This window comes from Vitis vinifera, chromosome 18 (assembly GCF_030704535.1).
Source record: "Vitis vinifera cultivar Pinot Noir 40024 chromosome 18, ASM3070453v1".
Classification (NCBI taxonomy): domain Eukaryota; kingdom Viridiplantae; phylum Streptophyta; class Magnoliopsida; order Vitales; family Vitaceae; genus Vitis; species Vitis vinifera.
The window spans coordinates 30,003,340-30,014,412 of record NC_081822.1 but is presented as its reverse complement, the minus strand read 5'-3'; the positions used below and the strand labels follow the sequence as shown (position 1 = coordinate 30,014,412).

Below are 11,073 nucleotides of genomic sequence, written 5' to 3'. Positions count from 1 at the left end.
ATAGGTTAAAAATAAAATAAAAAATGTGTATTAGAAAATGAGTAACATTTATTGGATTATATATATATATATATATACAATTATTAGATTAACTAAAAGTATTTGATGAAATTATTACATTGAAGTAAATAAAAGTATTTTACGAAATTATTTGATTGAATAAAAGTGTTTTATGAAATGATAAGAAAAATAAAAATACAAAAAGTAATATACCAAATGGCTAAATAGATAATAATAAAAAGAAAAGTCATACGAAACATGCAAAAACGTGAGCCATGAAGCCATGCAACCATGCATTTATGCAAAAAAAAAGATCTAAATGGGCCTAGGGTGCCTAAATGGGCCTAAGGTGGTGGTAAGAGTATCTAAGTGAGCCTAAGTCTAAATTAAGACTGCCAAGAGTCACAACTGGGTTAGATAGATCCCTCAACCAAAGTCCCCAAGGTGACTTAGAAAATATAGACGACACGAGTAGTAATGGGCCACCAGGGAATTGATGTAAAATACGAAAGAAATACCTAATAGGACATGTGCTAGGAGGACAAAATGGAGGGTCTACAATATCCTTGAGCATCCATACATCCATACATCCATACATCCACAATCCAAGAAGGTGCATCATATTCTTTTTCTTCACCATTATCTACAATTAACTACCAAGGATGAGATATGAATCTAAACTTCTCAATCTTCAAATCCAAGAAGAGGATTCACTCATTTCAAATCCAACTCTGACTTCTCCAAAAGAGTACACGAGCACAAAAAATTCTTGAGAGCTATATGATGAAACTCCTCGTTGTCGACATAGGAGTATAGTCACCAATGGAATAAAAGATGCTAACATGCATCTAATATGAAATGTTCTACATACTCGTAATTTTTGTTTGTAAATAACTTAATGTTTAAATTATCTATGTTCTCAATTTTGTAAGTTTGAAGAACCTTGCAATATTCCAATAGTTTATATCATGTGTAGATGAATTATTTGGTGTTACATGTTTCTAGTAACTATATATATCAGTGAGCCATGAGAAGAAAGGATATTTTTTGTGATTGTTGATAAACTGATATTGCTAGTGTTCTTTTGGGGAGTTGATTACTTTCTCCTCTGATTAAGCATGTGAATTGGTCACATAAAGAAATTTACTAATTAATGGTGCTAAATGGTTTTGTCCTTGTTGAACTGCATCCCAACACTATATTTCCCCTTGTCTTTCATTTTCTTTCTATTGAATTCTATACCAGGCCTAGATCTATTTTGAAGTTTTGACATGGGTCACTAACTAAGGGGAAACATATGAATTCACACTAAGCATTTGTGATCATATGAAAAATTATGGTGATGGGAATAATATTTGAGTTTCCATAAGTTTGACAAAGATTATATATGTTTGTTTCTAGAACTTTCCATATTAGTGTAAAGTTTTCCATAGAAGTGAAACACTTTGGAGCAATTTAGGTAGTAATAAAAAAATTCTACATACAATTGAAGTTGTAAGAATGTTATAGAAATTATTTTAGGGGTCATGTGTTCATAGGTGAGCGAATTGGTGATGATTGACTAAGATTGATTCACGAGATGTTCATTTAATACAAAAAGATCTTAGTAAAAATGAAGTACATTTGAACTTGGTCATAATCTCATTTACACCCTTGTTGGGCTTTAGGGTAATGGGCTTAGACCCATATTGAATTGCCCATGGGTTGGGATGACCCATTTAAACCACCCATCTGAGGATTCATCCTTTGCAGGAGAATGAATGTCTGGATGTTTAGCTCCACTGGAGAAGTAGATGTGAACAAGAACTAACAGAAGAGATGATGAATTAGAATTAGCCTTAATTAATCCCTGGTAGCATCATCCCCACTCATCCTTAAAGCTGTGCTTATATCATAGCACCTTGCCAAAAGAGCAGCTATCGTATTCCCTGCAGAAGACCAGATAATTTCCGGTGGGGGAGTAGCAGAGGAGAATAAACTTGAATCAGGAAAAAGAACTGATGTAGATATATCTTCCAGTGTGGGGGTGGGGGGTAAACTTCAGCATAGACCATCAGCAGACCAACTGTAGGGAAAATGAAAAATGCTGAACGATTAGCTGTGCAAGAGAAATGAATGGATGAACAAAAATAAGTGGAAACTTATTCAAACCTTATCTGATAAACGGGCCTAACACAGCTTTTGAAATTTTCCCATCATGGCATTTCATAACTTGACAGACTTGTCACTTGCCATCCATTGCCTAGAAGGAGAAAAGTAAACAGAGTTCACAAGCTGTAAGAAAGCAGAAAATTGAAGGCTGAACTTAGGTTTGGAAGAAAGAAATTAATTTGCATCAATAGGGAACATAAAAATCCCACTAAAAAGCAAGTATTCAATTACTACTTTAGGTGCTAAAACATGGGCCTCTAATTGGCCAAGCATTTTGAATTCCAATAGGCATGCTGCAAAACAATATGTAGAACTATCTTGCTTTGTGAAAATCATCAAGTGTGTATGGTGCTAAAACTAAGCTTAAACTCTAATAATTTCATCACAAGAAGGCAGGAGTTGGAATCATCATATCCAGTGATAGACATGATTTTTCAGACTGGCTGCATTTCTATTTCATAGTCATGCCTTCTTTATGTTGCTTGGAGTCATTGATAGGTAAGAATTCTCTGTCACAATATGCAACCATATGAATAATCTTTGAAAAATAAAGAACATACTTCAACAGACTTATAGACCTTAGAAGGGTTTTTGGAGAGACTTGATGAGAGAGACATTAAACATAAAGATAGAATTGCATTACAAATAGATATATATGGAGAGATGGTAATAGAGATGCTTATAATGAATTCTAGCAGATTGAAAAGGAAGACAGCAAGCCATTTCCTAGTCGAATTGTCTACAAAAAGAAGTCCAGTAAGATAAATACCAAGTGGTCAAGGCAATAGGAAAAAATTGCCATAATTTATATGAGAAATTTAAAGTTGGTATTGAGCAGAGAAAAAGAATTATGTGTTGAAAATGTGCTTACTTTATTGAATGCAAAGATGGTCAGTATTGAATGGTCTCTCCTTCTAAGTTCTGCAACTTGACTTATTATTGCTCAAAGATGAACTTGCGGTTTATTTCAACATATGGGATGTGGGAAATCATGGGCCAATCTTCTCCTTTCTCCTTTATGCACCTTTGACTTAGGAGTGGACAATCTCTGATATATAGCTGTGAAACTGTGTCAGAAAGTCCTTCTCTTGACAAAAATGACTGCAGCTTAGGACACCCTGAAATCCATAGATGCTGAAGGGAGGTGAGTGTGTGGAGAGCCAGGGAGGTAAGGGATTCAAGATTTTTGAATCTTTCAATGGAAAGATAGGTGAGAGTTGAGGGAAGAAGAAACGGATCCGGATCATTAGAAAAGGAGACCACTTCAGGAAATATGCCAGCAATGGAGAATGATTTAAGAGAGGTGAGTCTGCTAAGGCCCCACTTAGATAGGGAAGTCTGGATATTCCCACAGTCAGCTATCTCAAGAGACATAAGAGAAGTCAGGTTTCGCATTTGATGCGGCAGGGACTTGAGATTCATGCATCTTTTGATCTGAAGTCTTCTGAGGTTGTAGAGGCAGTCTGGTAAGCTTTTTAAGTTTGAATTCACATTGACGTCCAAACATTCAAGTGAATTATCATCGTGAAACATCTTCTCTATCATCAACTCCAGTTGGCTGCAACTCCAAATCTGAAGTAGCTTCAGGGTGGGAGGGAAGCAACCTCTCGGGAATGACTTGAGAGATGAACATCTCCAGATTTGCAAGACTTGAAGGCCACTAGTATTGTGCTGGGGGCTGGAATCATGTTTCATCACTCCATCTGGTAGAGACTCGAGGTTTTTGCAGTAACATATATGCAGTTCCTTAAGAGTAGTTGGTAACTCTCCTTCTGGAAAACATCGGAGAGATGGACAGAAGCTGATCTCTAAATATTCTAGGAGACACAAGCTGCTATTCTTGTTACAATTCCTCATCATCCCATCAGGAAGAGACTTTAGGTCTTCACAATCTCTGATGATAAGCCGCCTAAGCATTGAGAGGAAATCTATTTTTGGAAATGATACCAGCTTTGGACAAGCCCAGATGCTTAACTCTTCAAGAGATGTTAGGTTCTGCAATCCATTAGGAAGCTTCTCCAGGTTATCACACTTCCCTATTTCCAGATACTGAAGACTGTGAGGCAGCCCTTGTTCTTCATCATCTTCCAAGGATACAAGTTGTGGACAATCCATAATCTCCAATAAGTTTTTTGATCCATCCGACAAATATGTCAGTTCACCACATTCTGAAATTCTCAGGACTTCAAGTGCTGGTAAGAAGGCCATGAGCCCTTGATGTAATCTGTTGAACCCTGAAATTCCATAAATTGTAAAGCGGGTGAGTGAGATGGGGTCAATCCCACTTCTCACCACCAAGTCATTACATTCTTGTAGATCTAATTTACGAAGAGATGGAAGACTTGGAAGTGGAATTCCCAACTGTGGGCATTTCCAAATATTAAGCTTTATTAAGGAAGGTAGAGGAGTGGGTAATTTCTTGATCAATTGAGGACAATTCCGAATTGTTAGTTGTTGAACATGAGGATACGACTCTAATGAAGAACTGTGCTCCCAATTCACCCACTTTGGCATATTCACAAAAGATAAAGACTCCAAGGATGGGAAAGCTTTGATGGAAAGAGAAGGCCCCCCAAGGAACTCAACACCCACTTTTTTCACTTCTTCCATTCCTTCAATCCGTAAGTTTTTGAGCAATGGTAATTGTCCAAGGCATGGTAGCGATATGCATTTTCTACAATTAATGAGCGTTACATCCACCATTTTACAAAATGAGGAATCCCCTATCCAACATGGTAATTTTAGTCCACCATATTCCATAATGCTAAGTTTTTTTAGATTCAAATGGGGTTGTAGAGAGTTAAGGACATCCATTTCATGCATTTTGTTTCGCGAATCATCAAGCTTGGCACTCCATTTCACTGTCAACCATTCAAGTATGTGTTTGAGATGTAGATTAGCATTCTTTGCATCTTGAATATTCATCACATTTTCCACATTTGAAATGCAAAGTTATCCTTGAAGATGTGGCATATTCCTCAACTCCTTTATTTCCAAATTGTTGTTTTTTCCCACCATAAAATTAGACAATACTTGCAGACTTTTGAGTTTACCAACTTGAGTAGGCATTTCTTCTAATCAACCTGTATTACTAACATCAAGATGTCGAAGGTTAATTAGGTTCCCAGTGGTAATCGACAACCTAGTAAGATTCTTGCATCGATAATAATAATGTTTGTAAGAAATAGAGATCACAAACTGACTCAGGTAACAATTTGATTTTTGTTTTAGACAAGTTGAGATACCTCAAATGCTTCAAGTCGCCAATTGAATTGGGTATCTCACTTATTGAATAACCACTTAAAGCCAACACCCTTAGGGTTACTAGTTTTGGCACCAATTCATGAAGCATCTTATTGCTTAAATAATGGGGCAAAAACGGTGATGAACAAACTGGTAATGCTATAAAGGTGTGCAAATGTCCAACCTTATGAAAGAATTCAAACTTGTTGAAGACATCAAAGTAGCAACGAATGAATGATGAAAAACGAATCTTTTCAGAAATAGAGCAGTCAATCCCCAACCTATCCTCTAAATGAAAGCATATTTCTCCGGCTACAAATTGAGCTAGATCATGAATGAAGTCATGCATCACGAATCGTGATATATTTCTATTTGATGGTTGAAAAAATGACATTGACAGCATTTCACGAAAATAATCATGACCTAAATCTTCCATTTCTTGCTTATTAATGTCTTGAGAACATTGAATCAAACCTTCAGCCATCCATAAGAGAATCAACTCTTTTACCATAAATTCGTAGTTCTTTGGGAATATTGCACAATAAGCAAAACACCTCTTCAAATGTGAAGGGAGATGATTGTAGCTCAATCTCAACGCAGGGATAATACTGCCACACTTCTCACCTTGTAAATTCCATACTTTCCTGTTCAATATATTTTCCCATTCTTCCTCTTCTAGTTTAGTTCGTAAAAGCCCACCAAGTGCTTTTGCTGCCAACGGCAAGCCCGCACACTTTTCTACAATTTTCTTGCCAATCAATACTAAACTTGGATGGAGGTTAATACTCCTATTCTGAAAAGCATGTTTCTCAAACACCAGCCAACAATCTTCATAAGATAAATGCTTTAACTCATACAAGTTCTTTTCTCCTCCCATCATAGTTGCAACCCCTTTGCAGCGAGTTGTAACTATGATTTTGCTCCCTTTTCCTCCGGCCCAAAAGGGAGATCTCAAGCAGTTCCAATCACCATAATCCTCATTCCACAAATCATCTAAAACTATCAAAAACCTTTTTCCTCTCAATGCTTCACTCAAAGCCCTTTGAATTTGATTAAAATCCTGCAGGTTACTGCTGTGGGAAGTGACAGCCTCGAGAATTGTCTTTGTTATTCTCACCATATCGTACTGATTTGATACACAAACCCAAGCTTTGAGACTGAATTTTTTTGCTGTTTCCTCATCGTTGTACACCATCAGGGCAAGTGTGGTCTTCCCAACTCCACCCATGCCAACAATGGAGATCACTGAAACATTGGTTTCAGTGGGTTCTTCTTCCCTGAGAATCATTTCAGTGATCATCCTTTTATCTCCATCCCTGCCAAAAACCCAAGGCTCCTACGCCATTGATGTTGTGGTAGAGCTTTGCCAAGCAGAAGTGGTTGCTGCAGCTGCCATTTTTTCCAAACCAAGCTCAGATTTTCGAGCTGAGATCTCTTCTAACCGGCAAGTGATTTCCTTGGCCTTGGACCTCACGTTCGCACGCCGCCTGATTTCGGTTAGACTACAAATAGAGATGAGCTTGCGTACCTGGCTTGTGCTGGCTTGATCAGACTCCGCCGCCTTCAGCTGTTGTCCCAAAGCATCGTAGGCGAACTCGCCCAGGACGTCCTCCATATCATAAGCCAAATCCCTCAGATCGCTCAGCCATTCTTTCACGGACTTGTCTGCGATCTGCTTCTCCTCGACGTCATTGAGCTCTCTCCGAATATTCGACAATTCTTTCTCCCATGTCTTGAGGTCAGTATGAACCCACATTTTTTTGGCAAACCTCCACAAATCTGACGAGGCCAACTTCTCAAACAGCAGGCCGATGGCAGCTGAAAGAAAAGCCTCTCCAACAACCTCCATTTTTTCTTCACTGGAAAAAGCTGAAGCAAATCAAAGGGATACTTTTCTTTAATTATTTCGCAAATGGGTCATGTTGAATAATTTCTGGCAAATTTGTCTACTTCCTCCGCCAAGTGGGATTTCATCTCCAGCGACTTGCAAGTGGAGAATCTTGAATTTATGAGGAACTTTGTCCACTTTTGCCAAGTTGGTTTCAGTCTTGAATTATTTAGCCAAATAAACTATATGACAAACATGGAACATAGCGTATGTCAATTTCTCAAACATGTCATCATCGGTCTGAAATATTTCATTTGCACACGGCAAGTCTTAGATAGGTACACAAGATAAATAAATAAATAAATAAATAAGTGATAAATCCCTTAATTTTGAAAATTAAAAATAGATACTATATTGATTACATTAAATGATTAATTGTGATGATTAATAAAAAGGATACGGTTATCTCTAAAAAAAAATCAAGATAATATTAAAATAAAATTTTAAGAGGTTTGAAAGTTGAACATTGAAGAAATTTTCTAAGCTTTTGAAAAGATTCAAAAGAGTTGAAGAAGATTTATTAAAGAAAATTTGATGATTAATCGAAGAGTTGAAAAAGATTTAAAGTTTAGGGAAAATTATAAAATATTTGACTTTTTTTTATTCAATTAAAAATAATATGTTGATATCAATCACTATATGAAATTCTAAGATATTCTAAGATAGTAGATGTCATATCATATGTTATATTATATTTAATTTTTAAAATAAAAAATGGAATAGAATACATAATACTATATTTTTTTTAAAAATATAAATTATATTATATTCTAATATTTGTTATTAAAAAATATGAAATTTCTTTTGATTAAAATATTTAAAATTTATAAAGAAATTTTTTTATATCATGTTATTCAATATATAAATTTTTTTATATTAAATAATAAATATATTAGTAATATTTTACAATATATTTTATAAGTGACAGGATAATTATCTTATTCTATTATCAATCATATGAGATTTAATAGATTATCCTCTTTCTTATCTTATTTTATATTATACCAAACAATTAAATACAGTCCTAGTTTTGTCTTTGAGATAAAATAAATAGAGCAAGTGTGGTGTGGGAGAGAAGAATGAGAATGATGTTTTAAGTAGTTTTAAAAGTGTGGGTAAATGTTCTTTAATAAATTTTTAAATAACAAATCATTTTAAAAAATCTTTTTAAAGATTTTGAAAATCAGTCTTAAATTTTTTCTAATATTTTTAAAATCTTCCATGGTATCAATGAAAAATCCTAGAGGGAAATAAGCTAACAAAAATAAATTATAAGCTTGGATTTAATAATATTTTACTTTTTTTTTTTGGCTCTATTTTGGCATTCACCAATACTTAATTTCCAAAATTAAAATGAAAGGTAATTTAACCTTCATCAGAATTTAATGTGTTGGACTGTTGGTAATATTTTCCTAGGCAAATTTGAGCAAATCAATGAAATTTGCTTGTCAAGACATATAACTTAGGTAATATTTTCTTAATTTATACAAAGATTAGAATTTTCAAATTTGAGATTGGATCTTTGTTAAACTCCTTGTGAAAAGAATCCCTATAATATCAAAGTAATGCTCGGTTCTAATTGAATAAAAAAAATTAAATATTAAACTTTTTTACTAAACTATTGAAATCAACAGTATAATTAAAATAAACTTATTTTAATTTTATTATTCAATAAAAAATAACTTTGATATCAATAAAATAACGAAAATAAACTTATTATATTGATTAATATATCTATTTATAACCAAGTCTATTCGGTCAAAAAAATAAACATAACCTTACATAAATAAAATTTTCACAAAAAAAAAAAAAATGCTTTACATTGACATAAAGCTTGACCAATGGAAGATGAAGTAAGGTCACGAAAAGACATTACAATCAAGATGCCAATGGGTTCAACCGAATATGAAACATGAGCGAGGTGGTTGGTTCGACTCGTAATACATGCTTGACGAAAAGTCCTTCTAAAGATAGGAGATTGTCATTTTTCTCAAAAATCAATGTTTTCCCGATAATTCTATTAATTTTGATCTCGTTCTATTATAACTTGATCTTATTTGTAATTCGATTTTTTATTCCTTTATATTTTGATCTTATTTTTATTTCTACCAGAATATTTTCCGGTATAAAAAGCCAAAAACCAACCAGCCTGTCTTGATTGATATTGATGGAAACATAGATAATTTATTTGAGACGATGATCAAATGTCAAGTAAAATAACCATCAATAATGTTTATGATTGATTTTGGGCCGGCACATCCCACTCTTTCATCCCTAGCAGATCCGAACGGTCAAGCAGTACCCTGCATCCACCCTTCCGATTAAGATCGGTTCGATTCCACTCCACCCATTAGGGTCGGCCGATTGCCATACAAACTAAAAGCTGCAAGAAACACAAGGCATAGACTAATAAAGACCGGGCAAAAGAGATCTCAAGAGAAAAGGTACCAATACCATGTCGTAACAAGAAACGGTCAGTCGCCGGTGTAACTGGCACACACAGAGGTCAGAAGTGGGAGGTCGATTTCCGCACCCCCATGGTTTGAAGAAGCAAAAAAGAACTTCCAGGTTTAGGGATTCAACGTGGGGATCTGTGTCTCTGGTAGCTTCCCGGCCTCTATTTCAAGAAGCAACTAAACCACAAATACTATGATTTCATAGATAGTTTTTATTCTCTTCAGTAAAAGAAACAAAGCAAGAAAAGAAAGAAAGTAAGAAAAAACCTTGCAGTTATGGTGGATCCATCAACATAGCAGAAAAAACCTTGCAGAACTGAGCTGCCCCTTTGGCTTTACTTTCAAGAACTTAATGTTCTTAGCAAATTCGTCCAAGCACCATCATGAATAAGCCTAGTTTTGAAGAAAACCGTAGGCCTGTTTGAGCTTTAGATGGTGCTTGGATGAACTTGTGAAGATCATCAAAATTCTTCTGCATCAACCACAACCACAACCACAACCTCCCCTCTCTTCTCCTCAGTTCAAGAAGATGCCCCTTGAATGAGGATGGGTGGTGACTGGTGGAGGGTAGGCACCATTTAATAAGTGCTTAAAAGCCACTTTAGTGCTGGCAGGCTGCAATTTTTTCTCTTTTTCTTTGGCTTTTTCTTTATTCCAAGGTCCTTATCCTTTTATCAACTGCTATGGGATTCCCTTAGATTTAAATTGGTACGACGTCATTACGGGTTGTGAATCAGACAGGCGGGTGTGGGCTTTCAGGGTGGCCGTCCATTTATATTTATATATATCTTGAAAGTCTACAACGTGATGCTGTACTACTGAAACTCTACCACGTGACGCTGTACTGCTGAAACTCTAACACGTCCATTTATATTTATATTTATATAGTGATTTGGTCCACGTGCAAGGCATGTGAACGCTAGCGAATAGTGTGTTTTCTTTTACATTTATATTGATTTTAATTATTTGATAAAAATTATAAGAAAATAATCTTTGAATATATTTTGTTTTATAACAATTATATTTACCTATTTTTACATTATAGTTATGGTTCAAATTTAAATTAAGACAAAAGTATTTTTTAAGTTTTGTATGATTTTATTTTTTTAAAAAGGTTTGACTTTTATTTTGATTTCCAAAAATGGTTTTCTATTATTTAAAAAGGAAAATAATTTGTTTGTTTTCTACTTGCAAAAAATCAAATCAATATAATAGTTGCAATCCCCTATTACTATTCCTTAAAGTCACACCCATCTCCATCTTTTGCATTTACCAAATTTATGAGAATTCTGTTCTTATGCCTTCGTATCCACTTATTTTTGATAGTTGATATGG

At 34.9% G+C, this 11,073-nt stretch overlaps 1 protein-coding gene and 1 non-coding gene across 2 annotated transcripts; both read right to left on the bottom strand.

Annotated features, from left to right (window-relative positions):
* Positions 1-1,535: 1,535 nt before the first annotated feature.
* Positions 1,536-5,076, bottom strand: LOC104882764 (putative disease resistance protein At3g14460). The gene is made up of 3 exons (XM_010667113.3): positions 3,023-5,076; positions 2,152-2,242; positions 1,536-2,065 (listed from the first exon to the last, which is right to left on the bottom strand). Exon 1 carries the CDS (start codon positions 5,074-5,076, stop codon positions 3,088-3,090), a length of 1,989 nt encoding a protein of 662 aa, XP_010665415.3. The 3' UTR covers positions 1,536-2,065; positions 2,152-2,242; positions 3,023-3,087.
* A 5,005-nt stretch (positions 5,077-10,081) lies between these two features.
* MIR3623 (microRNA MIR3623) lies at positions 10,082-10,210 on the bottom strand. Its single transcript, NR_127868.1, has one exon. It is a non-coding gene; the product is annotated as a microRNA MIR3623 (primary transcript).
* Between the last annotated feature and the right edge of the window lie 863 nt (positions 10,211-11,073).

Excerpts from the sequence above, each read along its gene's own strand:
- LOC104882764 (XM_010667113.3), bottom strand. The coding sequence starts at position 5,076 with ATGAATATTCAAGATGCAAAGAATGCTAATCTACATCTCAAACACATA.